At 32.5% G+C, this 17,909-nt stretch overlaps 2 protein-coding genes across 2 annotated transcripts in view; one reads left to right on the top strand and one right to left on the bottom strand.

Annotated features, from left to right (window-relative positions):
- Window positions 1-15,514, bottom strand: part of LOC132548837 (dynein axonemal heavy chain 10-like) — a 51,244-nt gene extending 35,730 nt beyond the window's left edge. Inside the window, exons 1-14 of the mRNA XM_060212732.1 lie at window positions 15,298-15,514; window positions 12,302-12,463; window positions 11,733-11,881; window positions 11,107-11,331; window positions 9,524-10,335; window positions 8,756-8,954; window positions 8,129-8,245; window positions 7,462-7,713; window positions 6,756-6,932; window positions 5,992-6,169; window positions 4,760-4,891; window positions 1,556-1,677; window positions 894-980; window positions 211-324 (exon numbers count right to left, since the gene is read on the bottom strand). Of these exons, the coding sequence (XP_060068715.1) occupies window positions 211-324; window positions 894-980; window positions 1,556-1,677; window positions 4,760-4,891; window positions 5,992-6,169; window positions 6,756-6,932; window positions 7,462-7,713; window positions 8,129-8,245; window positions 8,756-8,954; window positions 9,524-10,335; window positions 11,107-11,331; window positions 11,733-11,881; window positions 12,302-12,463; window positions 15,298-15,514 (2,943 nt within the window). The remainder of the gene's footprint in view (window positions 1-210; window positions 325-893; window positions 981-1,555; window positions 1,678-4,759; window positions 4,892-5,991; window positions 6,170-6,755; window positions 6,933-7,461; window positions 7,714-8,128; window positions 8,246-8,755; window positions 8,955-9,523; window positions 10,336-11,106; window positions 11,332-11,732; window positions 11,882-12,301; window positions 12,464-15,297) is intronic.
- Window positions 15,515-16,012: 498 nt separating this feature from the next.
- Window positions 16,013-17,456, top strand: LOC132548850 (aspartate beta-hydroxylase domain-containing protein 2-like). The gene is made up of 2 exons (XM_060212745.1): window positions 16,013-16,667; window positions 17,117-17,456. The coding sequence occupies exons 1-2, from the start codon at window positions 16,088-16,090 to the stop codon at window positions 17,332-17,334; spliced, it is 798 nt and encodes a 265-aa protein (XP_060068728.1). The 5' UTR covers window positions 16,013-16,087; the 3' UTR covers window positions 17,335-17,456.
- The last annotated feature ends 453 nt before the right edge of the window (window positions 17,457-17,909 follow it).

Raw genomic sequence — 17,909 nt, forward strand, 5'->3', positions numbered from 1 at the left:
TCCGTAAATAGATTAGGGATTCAAAAGATTGTAATACATTACTTTCTAAATAAACAGCAATTAGTTACATTATAGTGTGTTCCTATCAGAAATGATATTTGTCTAATCAAATAAAATACATACAATGTATCAAAACTGACATTGCAAAATTAATATTTTGAGAATTTCACACTCATTAAAGTTTACATTAATAAATGCCAAAGAACTCACAGCTCCTGATTTGAGGACAAAGTCATTGATACCCAGCGAGTTCCAGTTAAGACGTTTGGACCCTGGTCTTATGACACGACGCAAATCCCTCATGTGGTCTTCTAACAAGTTAGTCTGAAGAAAAATTTCACAATATGTTAAAAGATGACAATTGTTATTATAATTGGGCCACCTTTTAAAAGGTTTAACAGTTCAAATCATTCATATAAAAAAGATCATCCAAATACCTGGCATGTATTTATTAGGTTTTATGACCACTAAGTATGGTCTTTTGGTCTTTCAGTGGACAAAGAAATGAGTAGAGAGGAAATTGTATGAAGTGATGGGAGAGAGATAAACGAAGAGTTTACTTAAAGACTGTCTTGTATTTTTGTACTCAGTAATTCTTTTGGAAAACAAAAATAATAATTTCTACGTAAGTTCATGAGTTATTATAGGATTAGTCAATCTTCAGTAAATTAAATCTGCTAAAATATTAACTGGAATAATTGTGCTATTTATTTGTGTTTTATACGGTTTACACTTTGTCTTCCAAAGAATCAGCAGAAACTGCAACAATTACATCTGAAGGATCAAAGGGTGGGTGAGGGTGTGTATACTTATCTCTGATGAACTGAGGGAGGTCAGCTGTGGCTGGAAAGCTGTATGCACTTACCTCTAAGGGACTAAAGGATTTTACTTACCTCTGCAGGGTCCAGGGAGGCCAGTAGTGTATGGTAACGCTCCAACATATGTTTCAACTTCTCAACATATTTTATGTATTTTTCCTCCTGGTTAAAATAAAACATCTCAGATTAATCTTTACGAGTTACATGATAATTCAATTTCTGTAGAAAGATAAATTTTCTCCTATGAAAATACCTTGATATTATTTTTCTAAATCAATAGATACATGTATATGAATGTCAATATTTAGATAGACTACAAGCTACAGAATTTTCCATAACTCTTACAGTGATCAATTCTCCATCACCAGTTAATGTACATCTATGTTGAAAACACCCTGGCACATTGTTCGAATCCCAAACTTAGGATTGAAACATTGGACCCTGTACATTATTTCAATTGTTATTTAGACATATTTTAAACATTTGAAAATTATTCAGGAAAGTGTTATCACCATGAGAAATTGATAAAGGTCCTTATCAAGCTGATTGATCTTGAATACATGGAGTTCTCTACCTTCATTGAAAATATTGATCATGAACTTTAAGTGTCAGTTGCCACTGCAGCATACAGCTGTGCAGAAAATACCATCGCATACTGATCATGTGATATTTATAAGCTGTTGTAATAGCTTGTTTCCCGATTGTTATTGAGTGAATAAAATTCATTGAGTTCCAACCTGGAGTGCAACGTTTCTGGCCAGCTCAGGGACAGGGAAGCCTAACTGCTCCATGTACTTTGTCTCCGAAATAATTTCACTTAACATGGGGTCAAAGTCCACAAGGTACTTGATCTCAATTCCTGGAAAAGAATGTTTATGTGATTAGTAAAAAGTGGACAAACTAAACCTAATGCTTTAAAACAAACAAAAAAAGTTACAAGAAGGAAAAAATGTAATATAAAATTTCATTCACAATAATTGTTGTTATGCAGGAAGCATAGAATATGTTTTCCAGAACTGAAAACGTGAAAAATGATGGTTATATTATGAATCTGAGAGAGTGTATGACTGATCAATATTGTACTGAAAATAAAAATGATTTGTATCACACACAGTGAGTTACACCATGACGTAATGTCTACTAACAGCACATAATTATAATAACATAATGGACCATGACATCAATGTACAAGTAAATATTATAAATCATACAAGATCTATCGTATGTATACAAAGCACACCTGTCTCTATATAAGTATGTAAACAGATTCTTTTCTTATATATGTACTACATATACAGTATTCTGTCTTCTAATTCTTTATCATCCATAAAATTCATGAATTTAAAAAACACAAAATTTTTCATTTCTATCTAAAATTCAAATTGTGTCAACAGATTTCACATCAAATCTTTCCTTGTAAATTATTTAATAAAGTGCACATCTGATCTTTTTATAAGCTCAAAATGTCCTTATTAGGTCAAATACTGTACACCAAGCAGAATTTTTAAGGCAATTTCTTTTTAGGCTGTCAAGACTGAAGACAGAGTATATGATAAAAGTGAAAATATTTCAAAATCAATATCTAAAACTAAATCTAACTTCTATATATAGACCTAATTACTGTCAATTACTCTAAGATTTGAAGCAATGCTTTGAAGATTCTCTACCAAGAAAACTTTAAGACAAAGCCAGAGCTCACATAGGAAATTGTACATACACTTATACAGAAAGAAATAACCAAAATTATCACTACAACTTTTGCAGTGAATCTGAATGATACTGAAGAAAATTGGTCAAACCAAAAATAACTTAGGAGAGGTAGATAGATCTGTAAATAGTGCAATTCACCGAAAAAGTTTTCGAAGTGCTACATCAACACAATATCAAAGAAAGGCACTCAAACGAAACAGGTGGGAGGTAAAAAGAAGGGGAAGGCAAGGATATCACAACTTTGTACAATTCAAACATAAATAGGTTCAATACATATCACCAACTGAATCTATAGTATTTACAAGTCCAAATTATCCTGTACACGTAAAAACATAACTTGGCAAATTAATTTGATTTCGTGAACAATATGCTATTATTCATTTTCTTTTTTTGAAAATTTTTATTTTTTCAAAAGAAAGAACAGCATATTGCACAGAATTCAAACTTTTTTCTTTAGCTTTCTCATAAGCAAATAACCTTTAAAATACAGACAAAAGTGGTAAAATATCCTGAAAAAGTTTTCCCCTTCAAAAAATTGTCATATATATATATATATATATATAAAACAAAAACAATGTACTGATATAGATTCCATAAGTAACATCACAAATAACATACAGAAACACAAAATAAATTAATATATATAAATAAATAAAAGCATAATAACATTAATGAACTGGTATAAATGATTATATACTGTGGATAAATAATTTTATATAATTTCATAAATACATGAAAAAAACCCAAAATCCCTAATATCACAGGGCATTATTAGGACAACTGTTAAAGCACAGCTAGATACATTGGGTCCAATAAGATATGTGTCAATCTTTATTGTTGACAGACAGGAGACTTAAGAGCTACTGTTAAACTTCTTTTGTGTTTTATGTTTAGTATTTATTTAAAGATTTCTGCTGTTTCTGCACAAAGAAATAAACGTAACATGTACTTTTTCTTTTCTTAAAAATTAAATAATGACACAGAAAAAAAAAGAAAAAAATGGAGGGTGAAAACAATCTTAAAAATTAGCTTCTCCAAAACCATAATGTAGGTTATGATTCCAAATCATTACAATTTAACTCACTAGTACTGTTTGATTTAGAAAAAAAATAAATAAAAGAATTTGACATCTTTTTCATATACATGTATCATGGATTTGTAAATCAGAATGCAGTTTTGAATTACAGTCTTCAAAAAACATTTTACAGTATCAAAATTAAACCAAACTCAAAATTATAATTCCCATCATTGTCTATCATAACTTTGAAAAACAAAAAAAAAGGAAACTGATACTTTGTTGACCTGGTCTTTATACACAAATATGAAAATGAAGAAATTGGATTAAACGTCTGAAAAAGAAAGGTTTATAGTTCGGTGGAGGAATTGGGAAGAGGTCATTGGACTGACACAACTCAATTTTAGGTAAGTACACAGCAAACTGTGGACTCTGTAGGCCGAAAACAAAAGCAAACAGCCAAACTGTGTTATGTCTGATTCTTCAATAAATCCTTAAGGCATGTGTTTTTTTTAATTAAGTATGTGGTTTAAATTGTCAGTTTTTAAATGTGAAACTGAATCACATACACCATTTACTCATCTATTACTGAATAAATATTTTTATCAAAATCAAATAATACTTGATGTTCCACATCAAATTCCTGAGTACATGTGGAAATATGACAGCATCATCTATAAATATCTTATTAGTTGTGGCAAACATGTAAACTAGTCAGCCCTACCTTTCTCCTAATAAAAATAATTAAACGTTGTTTCAACAAACATGACCTTGAGATCTAATACACATAAATGTTATTTTAAAAAATGCTGAATCCCTTTGATCAGTTAGTAAATTATCCTGCAAGAAACTGCATTACTGAAATAAGATTGAGTAAATAAATTCTTGGTCATTAACATGTATTGTTTAGATTCGACAATGGGGAAAAAAGCCAAAGAGAATGCGAAAAACAGCTGATTCTCACACTATCAAAATCAGAATCCTCAACAATACTGATTGAAAAAAAAATCTGTATATATACATGTACTGTATATACACTTATCCAAAACTTTAAATTCTGTGCAAGAGGTGCATGAGCAGAAAGAATAAACTGTAGAGCTAAATAGAAAAATAAAAAAAAAAGTTTGATTGCACAGTTTGGCCATATTGCTACAAGTCTACTGACAGTCATGAGAGTCACACAAGTTAGTAGTCATCACACGGTTACCATGGTTACCATTATTGGTAGCCTGCTCTGGTTGGTCGGTCTGTGCTTGTTCTGGCTGTTGATTGGCTGGCTGAGTTGAGACCAGTTGAAGGTTTGTGTTATCAGTACCAGTTACCACAATTTCTGTGTTATGTAGCTTTACTAATCACAGAAAAAGGACATGCAAAATTGTTAATAACTAAATCTAACGCATAAAGGAGAAAATCAAATTGGTCAATTTCAACAAATTCAAGCAAGAAACATATTTTTAACAAAAGCAAAAATTTGAAATCTAAAAGCTCTGGTTAGGTTTAAATGATGCAGCAAGTGAATCTAGAGGAGTTTTTGTGAATGTTACAATGATATACACAGGTATAGGGCTCAAAGGTCTTCATAAAACAAAGTGCCTAACAGCACTAGAATTTTTATCATTTAAGTATATCTTTTTGAAAAGTAATAATGTGTTAAAAAATGACAATGCCATTAAAGACATTTACAGTAAAGTGTTTCTTTTAAATCAAAGTAATTTAGCCTGACTGTAAGATATTTTTGCAGGTCTCCTAAATCTGTTATGAAAAAGGAAATAAAGTTAAAGTATTTTTTTATCACATTATAAATGTAATTTTACAGAAAATGTGATTTCAATGTTGTTTTACATTGCATATGTGTAAGTGTGTGAAATCACTTCATCATATCTATTAGTATTGATATTTGTTTCAAGTTCATCAGTAATACTACAAAATTGAATATTATTATTAAATGTATTGTTTATCAAACTTTGTTATATTCTATTGTACCAAGGAGTTTTTGTAATAATACAAGTGTTGAATATATTTATATGTAAATATGTTTCAGATTTTCACAGATATGATTCTTAATGAAATGTTAATTATTATGCTAAAATATGACATCTTGTTAAAATCATAAAATCCAAATCTTTATCAGAATAAAATAACAACAAGAAAAATTTGATGAGTTTTAAAACATAGCCACTGATTTGAATGAATTAGACACTTCACTTCACACCAACCTTTCAATATAAAATGAACTCTTTTTCTAAACTCTCCCTACGAATCTCACCATACTACCAATCATATCATAGGAACTGGGTAAAAAAACCACAAATCACTGCACCATCCAATATCTGTGTTGGGACACATTGCAGCATTTCAAAATACTTAATAATGTTTGATGTCCTCTCCGTAACATAAGCACTTAACTTGTTGTTCAAAACACACCCACACATTCAAATGTTTAATTACCTGCTTCACCATGGTCATCATGGGCCTGCTGAGTCAGCTGTGAATGATGTGGTTTAACCAGCAGGTTTCGTTTTAGTAGGGATGGCAGGACAAGTTCAACATTTTCTTTCCAGGCTTCATATTTTTGGTCCTCATACAGTTTCATCTGTTTGGCTACACTCAGGTACTTAGCTCGTGCCTGAAGACAAACATAATGATATATGTCTGAAAGGTTGAAAATTCTTTTCCCTTTGTTTACATTTAACTATCCATGACTGTTTTTGTGACAAAAACTTGTCCAATTAAAGTACTTAAAATAAAATACCTTTTTCTGAGAAACATATCTATTTAATGCTATGGAGCGTCTTTATCACAGAGGATTGAAGAAGTTTATTGTAATACTATTTCAGAGCTGACAGTATGGTGTTAAAGTATGGCTGCTAAATGCGGTTTCTGTATTTTTTTTGTATTTCAATAATTGTGGATGCACAAATTCATCAATGTGTTAATTTGTGAAAATGATAATGCTTAAAAGTTTATTGTGCCAAATAAAGTTTCTTTATAATATTTTTCCTAAATCAAACTTTGACTAACATTTGTTAAGAGTGTGATGGAGTGTTATGTTAAAACACGAAAAAAGGAAATTAATTTTGAATGCAGACCAAAATGTTAATGACAAATATAATGTGTAACAAGTAGTTCAAAACTTTTCTAAATATTTTTGAAGTCAGAATATATCTAAATATCAAAAAAATAATAAAAACAATGAAGTACAGCATACTTACATGTTTGCCCATCTCGCTCTGCATCATATCCTCCATGGTGAGAAAACGTACAATGGTGTGTTTGATACGGTGGAACAGAGATCGCTCCCAGAAGATGGCTCCAGATACTGACGGGTGGTTTTTGTGAAGTGGTGGGTTTTCACGATGCTGTTGGAAAAGGTCATCTAAAGCGGACACCTGTGATAAAATAATAAGAAATTAGTAATCATAGACATCTGATAAATCAGCATATTAGGGAAATTTTTAATACATTCTTATGTGAAAGCTCCACCAGAGCTTGATCAGGACACTAGCAAAATTAACTTAATATGCCAAAGTTTTCTATCAAAACTTATAAAATCATAAATCATCTCATTTACCTCTGTGCTTACCAAAATTTCCCCTGTCAAGAATATTCTAGCAATTTTCCAGCAAGCAATTATATTTTAATCATTTCATGTGCTATTGTTACTGCCTATTATGTACATTTGGACCACACATAACCATAATAATACATTTTTTTTTTCTTTTTAATTTTACGTTTATATTTTTCAACCTCTTGATTTTCCCATTATAACTTTCCAGGACTGAAATTATACAATTGGTTCGTAGAATGAAAACAATCAAATTTATTGTTTACTCAAATCTATCCTTGATCTAGCTATGTTACATTAATTAAAAACTTCTGCAATTGCAATGAGCTTCATAAAAATAAGAATTTTCATACCTCTTTTTCGTATTGCACCAGAATATCTTTAAATTTCTGCATCATCTGAGCGTTGATAGCCTCCCTAGATCGGATATGTTTAAAGTTCTGCAGCATGTCAAAAGCACCTTCAGCTGACCTAAGGGACTGGAAAGACTCGTCAATAAACATGATGGCTTCTCCGTCAATGGAAGTCACTTGTTTTTCAAACTTGTCCATGATCTCTGATCGCCATGAACCTCTGTAGTTTATCATGAAAGGATCAAAGCTGACCTGTGAAAGAAATTGGAAAGATTTTTTTGAATATGAACTTTGATTATTTTACAACAGCTGTAAAACAAGTTATTCAACATACCTTTAACACTGTTGTCGGCATGGGTGGAAGCATTTGAGGGGTCTTAATGTGGGAAGCAAACAGAGTACCCAGGATAAAATCCATATGGCATGTGACCCATTACCTTTTCATATCCATTTGGGGAATCAGACCCTGGATGTCAAGGTGAAAGGCGGATGTGTCACCACTGTGCCTTCCAACCACTATACCTCACAGATTTATGAAAATTTCTTGTTTTCTTTGCTCTTTCTCATTTAGCTCAACCAATTAAACCATAAAACAATTTAAATCACGTTCCACATCTTACATTGGTTGTTCTGCCAACAATGTTAATTTTTTCCAAAGTCAGCCTACCTCCTCAAGGGGTTTCACTAAAGCATCCACTCGTAGAAGCACCTCCTCAATTCTCTTTGGATCTCCTGTCACAGCCTTCAGTTCTGGCCCAAAAATGTTGTAAAACTCCTCCAGTACCTGTTAAAATTCAAAATACCAAGAATTCATTTTGAGAATGTTTGTTTAGTTTGCTGGGTTTATTTTCACCTGAAGAGCCAAGATAATTTTGAAGTGGGGTCTCCTTCTAGCAGTTGGTGTGCTGGCTACCTCATTGAACAACATACACAAGGCCCACTACATGCCATTCAAAGTCTGTGGGATAGGGTGTCTTAACCAAGGACAATACAGCACAGAATAAACTGTAATCTAAGCCTGCTGAGAAGAACACACTGCCCTGAATAGGAATCATCAAACCACACACCCCTTATCTTCACATGAGTATCTTAAGTCTGATGCTGGCTGTCAACTGAGCTATTACAACATCCCCCACCTTTCCCTTTTCGGAGATAGACAGGAAAAACCTCATTTTCATACTTAACACTAAACTGTTTTACAGCCACAGGAAATAGTTTGTTGTAATTCATGTTATGTGATCAATTTACCAGAAAGAAACCTGTTCAATAGATCTCGGACCTCTTGAGTACCTACCTCAGCCACGTCATACAGATTTTGACATATGTTGGCCATGTAGTCTGTTCTCTCAAAAAGCTTTCGTCGGTCAAACTCCCACCGCTGGTCACGACCAGACGCTTCAATCTTTGCTCTCACATCAAAGTAAGACTCCTTCCATACCAGTAGCATCTTTTTAGCCTCCTGTGTCTTCCTCTTTACTTCCTCTGTACCCTCCCTAGGTAACACAAACAAGCCAGTTGTAGAAAAACACTTCTCTAACATTCATCTTCAGTCTTAATTTTTGTCCTGTAATGTCTTAATATATTAATCAGTGTGTACAGCACACTACCCTGATTATGTGAAATCTACATGAATATGTTTTAAAATATTGCTGTAAAAATCTAAAGAAGATTCTGATCTAATCCACTAGTATGGTATTCAGCAGAATAGCAACAAATGTATAAAGAGTCGAAAACTTTCAAATGAAATATTTAAGGATTTCACTCTTAGCAAATGTTATCAAGATTTTTCTAATGACTAATCTCTTAACTACTTAAACCAGGAGACAATTTTCTAGCAATTATATTCCAAAAAGTTCTTAAAATTTCAGTATTGATTGCTGGAAATAGCCTTGTACACTAGGAAATCTGATTTGTAAAATTGAAGAACTTAAAATGTTCTTGAGATTCTACAGTTCTGTTGTTTCTGATAACAATACTGAAGCATGTATGTTTCACAATGAGTACATACTTGATTTGTAATCTAAAATTTGTTTCATGTTATCTAAAGATACATCTAACATACTTGAATATGGTCCTTATGTTGATAACACGAGCCACACGCTCTGCAAGCTCCCACGCGATTCTTTCCATCAGTGGCACCATGCGTTCATCCTTATTGTAATGCCGTGAGATGATCCACACCATACGCAAGGCATTCATCATGGAAGGAATGGTTTCAATGACAACCTGAAATGTGGCACCGTGGGTAATGTTTTTAAAGTGACGCTCTAATGTTGACAAGAAGCGGACATTGTCTTTAGCCTCAACATAAAGTTTATTGAGTTCAACCTTAATGTCATCAAAGTCATTCTCCACGTGACTGTACACTTCCAACATCTGTGCAACCTTTGGAATCTTTAACTGTTCAGACAGCGCACTTAATGCTGCATTCCGTTCCCGCCAAAAATCAATTTCCGCCAAAGGTCCTTTACCGAGGGGCACCTTTTTCATCTGTGTCTCGAGGGCACCCCTAATACGTTTGGCCCAATCACCACATGTGTCTCTGATCACTTGCATTAAGTCATTATTTGCTAGCACTTCCTCTACATTTTCACCAATTTCAATCTCAGGGATTTCTAATCGCACCTCACCCTCAATTTGTTGTATAGTGCGATTAATACTTGAGGCAAATTTTTGCATGTTGATGAGGAACTCATCACGAAGAAGTGCCTTGGCACGAGACTCAGCTACATTGACCTTGTCTTTGGAATCATCTCCATCACCTTCGCCATCAGTCTTCACCGATGCCTGTGTATCTGTTCGACTAGGAGGACTAGTTTCCTTACGCATCTCACCATTCTTTTGTTGACTGTAGGACAACAGAGGCATGTAAACCTGTAAAATAGAAAAATCAAATTTATAAACTGGGAACACTTTTCATATAATTACTGTATTATAAATATATAGATATATTTGATACTACAATGATCAGGGTGATGTTGAAAAATGAAATATATGAAATACAAAATAGTGCAAAGACATCACTAATTATGTGAAATTTTATTTGGTCTTTTAATAAATCACTTGATTGTCCCTTTTATCATAATAAAATGTCTAATACAAGAATATCTTCCCCTCATGCAATTAAGCATCATAGTTTGACAATTCTCTATAAATAGCAATGCATTTTGTGACCTTGACCTCAGAAACATTAGTTCATCCAAGGTATTCTCAACCTTGACCTTTGTATCAACATTGCTCAATATCCCTAATAAATGATGTCACTGGAGTGATTGACTCAGCGTAGGATGGGACAAAACTGACAGAAATAGATTCAATATGTTAACCCAACCCATTTATAATTGAGGCATACAACCAATCACAATGATTCAAAATACAATTATGATGGCTACATCTAGTAATTCACTTTTTTCAAGAATACCAAATCTTAAATAGATTGAATAAAATATGGGCAAGTCATGAATTTCACAATGGGCTTGAAGTATTTAAAAATAGTTTAACTACACCTATTCTGAATGTTTTCCAAGCTTACTTCCCTTTACTAAAAAGGTTAAAACACAACTATGGTCTCTGACATATATGAAAAATGATCTATAAAGGTTTATGACTGACATTTAAATGTATCGACAGAATATTTACACATACCTGTGAGATGATCTGTTCCAACATGACAAGAGAGTGTCCGTTGAGGATACCAATCTCAAAATATGATGGCAGTGTTTCATCTGCCTCATCAGCACTTGATGGGAGAGGTACCATGCCTGGGGTGTTTCTCAGGAAATAAACGCAGTCCTGATCAGCCAGCTCCTCAGGCAAGTGTTGGTAACACATGTATAGGTATGTACGCATCACCTTCTGTTTGATGATTTTCTGGAGATAAAAATATAAAGATGCAAAATAAACAAAAGCATAAATTATAAAAAAAACCTGTTCAATTTTTACTTTTCAGTGCTATTAAAATTTTTATAAAATTATATAAGTAGAACATATCCTGGATTTTGTGACAGTGGTATGGATTCAGGAGAGTGAAAACAACAGCCAAGCATAGGATATACTTCTCAATGTGCCAGCCAAATTTGTAAAGCTAAGTTGAATGAACATCAAATGTCAGAAATATTATTTTCAAAAAATGAAATACAGTGAAAATGTACAGGTGAGAAACCCCGCCTCACTTATTGTTTAAAATCTTCTTTTTTTAAAACAACAACTGCACAGAATATTTGATGTTTTTTTGACAATGAGGCTACATTTGCTATAGTAATATGACTTACAGTTTTTGGTATCTTATTCTCCTGTTCTTCTTCCTCTCCTTGTTCTTCCCCTTCAGCAGCCTCTCCCTCGGGGACAGGTGTCTTGGTAGTATCTTCATCCTTCTGTTCATCACTAGTGGGTGTGTCCTTACCCTTCTTTCTTTTCTTACCTATAACACACAAATTGCAACTCACCTCAGAAAAAGTAAATAAATAGCCATAAAACTTCAGTTTCAACTCATCTACTGAAATTCAATCTAAAAATCTTGATTAACTTGAACTACATACATTGAAAACAAACTAATTGTGATAAAAGACATTAAATAGTGCCAATGTCTTCTGTGCTATCTCTTTACAATAAACAACTGCAGTCATCATGAGTAGTATTACAATGTATGTCTTTTAAAAACACAAGTATCAATGTATAAAAAAAAGTTAAAGTAACATCAATTTCTCTACATGTTCTTTTGGAATAAGTACAGCTGGAAAGTCCACAGAAGTAACACAGAGAAACACAGATTTTTTTATGAATAAAAATTTATGAATAACTTGGTATATGATCACACTAAATACTAAAACATTAAATTTACCTGTTCCTTTCCTGGGCGTTTGATCTTCCCCCTCACCAGTGCCGGTGGGTGAGGAGACTGGGAGGGGCTGGTCACCCCCTTCACCCTCTCCCTCGCCACCTTGCTGCTCACCTTCTCCCTCTCCAGCCTCTTCCTCCTCCTCAATACTTGGGATCTCTGGTTCTGTAAGTCAATAATGTCAATATAATCAGTAACAGGGTCAATGTAACAAACTAATGAGGTTATGATTATACAAGATTAAAAAGACAAATATTCCAAGAGCAGTGACTTTTGATATTACTGGTAGTTTTTAACAAAAAGGTTTGTTGTCATAAGTTTTCAGGAAATTCTTGCCATTAAATTTTCAAGAGTATTTGAAACTATATGACCTTCAGAATATATGTAAATCCATGCACAAATTAAGGAATTCTGCAAACTGGGTACATACTTCTTTGAAAAAAAAAAAAATATTGAAGAAATTTAAGAATCAATAACAAACTATTTAAATTCAACATATTAAAAATATACACTATTGCATAATAATACCTTCATGCCATGGCATACGCACCTGAATTGCATGCTTTTGAGAACATGAAAAGTCTCCAGGATATATCATATAATATCTTGTAATGTATATATAAATATTAATGCTTTCAAATAAGGAAAAAAAAAGTCCGAAGTTCTAAGATGTCTACTTGAATTTGTCCTGAATTGAACACCAAAATTCTATTGTGGTTCTATGTAAATACAATTAATTACACTGCCAGAAAATTCTGGCTGATTGTTTTTGGACAACAGCCAACTAACTTTGTTAGGTAACAGTCTGTACTAGTGTACACATTACTGGTACAAGGTTAACAGTACATGACTACTGATGACATTATTGGTACTTAATTCTTCATTTACTTTATTTTACAAATTTTCATACACACAAGGAAAATAGAAAAATGACAAAATATTACTGGAAAATTTATGTATGGGTAATATTTACAAATTCTTAATCAATATTTCATGGCTGTGTTTTATAAGGCACAAATATTTATTGTCAGTCAGAAGATTAAAATATTTTGGGTAGTTAAACAACTTTTTCTTTGTTTTTTTTAATTATTATTATTATTATTTATAATACATGTCAGCAATTGCTACTTTGACACTTGGTTCCTTAATAATTGCAACTAAAAAGTTGTGAAGGCACATAAAACAAAACATTGGTATGGTTGTTAACTGAAAACAAACAACATTTTTTGTAACTGTTTAAATTTCAATATAATCCTTCATTTGATACTTGATTGATTTTAAGTTTAAAAACTGAATGTCATGTGATCTTTCTTTTTAATATATCCAATCATCTTTGATGGTGGAAAGGCTTTCAAAGTTTGTATCTTAACTGTAATTCCTGTTCAATGCATTATTATCACCTCAAACATAGCAAAAATAATAAGGTACATCTGTCTGTATAAAAACTATATTGTGCCAAGAATTAATCTACAATTTGATGGCAATATGACAATTATCAAATATTACAGCCCAAACATCTTAATTATCCAATTAATATAAATTATACATAAAATCATCAATTTATTTAATTCACTTAATTGTGTATCATCCCAAAAGCTTCTGAACTTAACTAAATGAAATGAAAAAAAAAAGTCAAAATCACTGAAAAATCACATCTAAAAAATTAAGTCACACAAATTGAGAATCATGTCACACAAATTGAGAATCATGTCACACAAATTGAGAATCATGTCACACCAATTGTGAATCAAGTCTAGCTTGTTTAAATTTTCAAATATTAACTTTAACAAAAAAAAAAAGTTCAAACACATAAATTCCGATGAAAATGAAAGAACATATCAATAAATATCAAAGATTTCCACAAGTGCTCTAATTACCAGTAAAACACCATTCACATTCTGAGTCATCTGATTCTACAAAGGGTTCACAACTCATGAATTATGTTGTATATGAAACGTATTTGATTTTAAATCATGGGGAAAAAAAGCAAAATAGAAAGATATTCCTTTAGTGTAAAGCTATCAAAGTATCGATAGTACCGAAACAGGCAATATAATTATATCGATATGAAAAATACCGATTATGTATCTTGACATATTGCCAGGAAGTTAAAAAGTCTGGGTTTTTTTTTCTATATTTGACACACAAATGAAAGCAGAATATGTCTAATTGATTCTCAGCAGTTTACCTTTTTTTAATATTTCAAATAGGATATATCAAAATGTTTTTTTTTTTTTTTTTGCACTCAAATTGAATAGTATGATATATATGGGGATAATTTAAATGTCAGTTCCTGTTCCTATTGACAAAATAATTATATGTAAACATAACATTTGTCTTGTGCACCTCAGTATTGATTATCATACCAATACAAAGAAAGGTTATTTGGTAACTGCATGAATAATGGTCGATAATAAAATGGTATATGACATTTTGCTGGAAAAACAGTTGGTTGTCTTAAAGAGTGTAGTTTACCATAAGCTATCAAATAACTTAAAATTAATGTTTCATCAATAAAATGCAGGTACAAATGACAGCTTGATCACGGTGCACTTTATGTATATAAATGTAAGGGGATAATTTAGCTGGTTGGATTGATGCAACAGGATGAAAACTGGTCACAGTCTACTCCTGTGTTCAAATTTGACTTGGAGTGGCTCATCCACTTCCCAAGTTTTCTTAGGCTCCTATATATAGTTACAATACAAATCAGGGATAAGACTGTCTGATGGACTGTTTGGTGTTATGACAACACAGTTTTATTTTACATCAAATAGTATTTCAGGATATATCCCAATCATCTTAGGACATGGGCACTTTTTTATCGACAAGTCACCACAAAATTATTTTTGTGTATTGTCTGATGTAGAAGTCGAAAAGTTGGGATCAATCTGCATGGTATTTTATGCAATACAAGGACTGATATTAGTCTCTGAGAAAACTATCAATTAAATCTCACTTAACCAAAAATAATTCAAATGATCAAATTAATTGTTTACCACATTCTACTTCAACTTCTTCCTCCTCTTCTCGTATGATTTTGTAGAAGAGAATAGAAGATTCATGTTCCTCTGGCGTATCGTTCAGAAACTTCCCAAGTTCGCGTTCCTGTTCACCGTCATCCCTTTCAAGAAGATCTTCAAACACGTCATTTTCTTTAATGTCCAGTGCCAGGGACACTTGTTTCCCGATCCACTCAAATCTTGGATCATCCATCTTTCCAGATTTCTTTAAGTTTTAAATATTATTTAGATTCATTTCTAGCGGGCACCGTTCATTTTTTTGTGCCACATTACTACTACTTCTATATCAATGCGTGCATGAAGTGCGTCATTCCGACATGTCTTTTTTCGTTTTCCTCTTGTTAATATGTGATAAAAATTTCAAATCAAACATGCATTGTATACCTTGTTGACATTTCCAATATTATTTTGGTTGTTCTGATGCAGAGTTTTCTCAAATTCTATCTAAAAAATATCAATCCGCTTATTTTGACGGGACTATTTTTGCGATTTGCTGCAAGTCGCCATGTTGTATAAAGCGGTAGCCAATGGTAACTAACTAACCATTTGGAATACCTCAAGTGTCAAGTTATTGAAAACTCCAGAGAACACCCATAATACAACTTTGCAAATGTCAGCGCCCATTTACCAACACCCACTACTATCAAAATTACGCGCACATGTTTACATTTTCTAAATAATGGACAATTTTGGAATAATTATCGCACTTTTGGTTTTCACGGTATCTTTAATATATTTTCTTAGAAATCGGATTGTGTTCCAAAGGATGATACGATTAAATTTTGATGAAACATTAAAAAAATGTGAAAGCCCAGGATGTGTCAGATGCAGTATGTACGACAAAGTTTTGACAGATGCTACACATCGTTTAGAAGATATGTATCAACTCGAGACAAATAATCACGATTTGCAACGGATAAAGAATTCACTTAAAAAGAATATTCCTACAAATTCTTCACAGAAACCAGAAGTATTTTACCTAAATGGTTTGACAGTTATGCCATGGTGGACCTCTAGCTTTCACTTTGCAGGTGATGTGGAAAAATTAGAAAATAATTTCAAGATGATTTGTGAAGAATTTTATAAGGTGAACTCAAATCCCTGTGCCTTATGGAAAGTCAACAACACTCCTGACGGTCAGTGGAAAGTTTTACACTTGGTAAACCAGGGTAAAGTGCAAAGGAACATGGTAGATTTGTGTCCAAATACATTCAATATTGTCTCCTCTCTTCCCTCTGTCATGACTGAAAATGTGTTTGCAAATATTGCTTTCTCTGTTATCGAACCAGGAACAGTAATTACTGAACATTATGGTCCCACAAACATCAGACTAAGGTGTCATTTAGGTAAGTTAACAATTATAAGGTAATTCAGTTCTTATAATGAAATTTGAAAAGTTAAATTTAATCTGGTGTTTGTATACAATTACATCTGCACTAATTTGTTACACTTACCAATTGTTTTTTTTGTATTCTGAATAGTCAATATATATTGTGTTACCCTTGAAGTATTTATGAAGATGTAATCAAAAGAAACATTAAAGAAAATAATTCTGTACAAAAATATTTAGAGTATTGAAAATTCAATATGATTACCAGGTAGATCCTCTGTAAATTAGAATATGATTTTAATGATGTAATATTAATTAGGTTAAGCCACAGGCATATCTGTTATATATTTAAAATTCATTATCCACTAGACAAAATTTAGTAAAGTAAATAATAATTTTTTTCTTGCATTGCTTAATAGCAAGTACCAGTTCTTGTAGTGAACTCATGGCTTATTGAATTTGTAGGTTTAGTAACACCAAAGAGTTGTCGTTTGTGTGTGGCTGGATCTTGCAGTCAGTGGAGACAGGGTGCATGTCTCCTATTTGATGATGCCCATCTCCACAGTGTAGTGCATGAGGGAGATCAAGACCAATGGAGAGCTGTACTGATTGTAGATCTCTGGCATCCAAATGTGACTAGATCAGAGAGATCCATCATCAACAAAATTTTCAAATTGGATTAAAATATATCAGAAAATACTTGAACTGCATTGTTTTGTTAGTTGTAAGTTGCTGGTAACAATTCACTTCAGAAACACTGTAGGAATTTGACCTTTGACTTTATGCTGTGATTTTGATTTTCAGAACGTAGATCTGTGTTATATATTACGTGTATATATCTTTTCAAAATACGTGTAACTAAAAATAGGTAAAGGGAAAAAAACGATCAATTTTGACATTTACCTGTTCAGTTGAGTTATTTTTGTAATGAACGCACATTCTTCTGAAAAGGTTTGCATGGATAACAAGAGGTGCAACAGGCCTGCATCACCCATCTGGTAATTAATGTTCATCACAAATGCAATCAATTTTCAACACAAATACAAAATTATGTACACGAATGACATTAAAATGGGGCACATCCAATCAACTTTAACTTCATTAATTTCACTCTGAATAGTAATAGATATGAACTGGATTATAGAAAAATGTCATTTTCATGCATCCTCCCCTAAAAAGTAGAGGGTCATATAGCATTGTCCATGTCCGTTGCATCCTGTCACATTTCTTTGTGAGCAACTAGCAATTTCAATCTTTG

Source organism: Ylistrum balloti, unplaced genomic scaffold, assembly GCF_031769215.1.
Source record: "Ylistrum balloti isolate Yb309-2 unplaced genomic scaffold, AGI_CSIRO_Ybal_v1 Utg370028, whole genome shotgun sequence".
In the NCBI taxonomy this organism is placed as follows: Eukaryota; Metazoa; Mollusca; class Bivalvia; order Pectinida; family Pectinidae; genus Ylistrum; species Ylistrum balloti.

Bases quoted from the DNA above. Each gene is read 5' to 3' on its own strand.
- LOC132548850 (XM_060212745.1), top strand. From the start codon at position 16,088: ATGATACGATTAAATTTTGATGAAACATTAAAAAAATGTGAAAGCCCA. The intron at 16,668-17,116 runs GTAAGTTAACAA...TTGAATTTGTAG, and splicing joins CAGACTAAGGTGTCATTTAG to GTTTAGTAACACCAAAGAGT.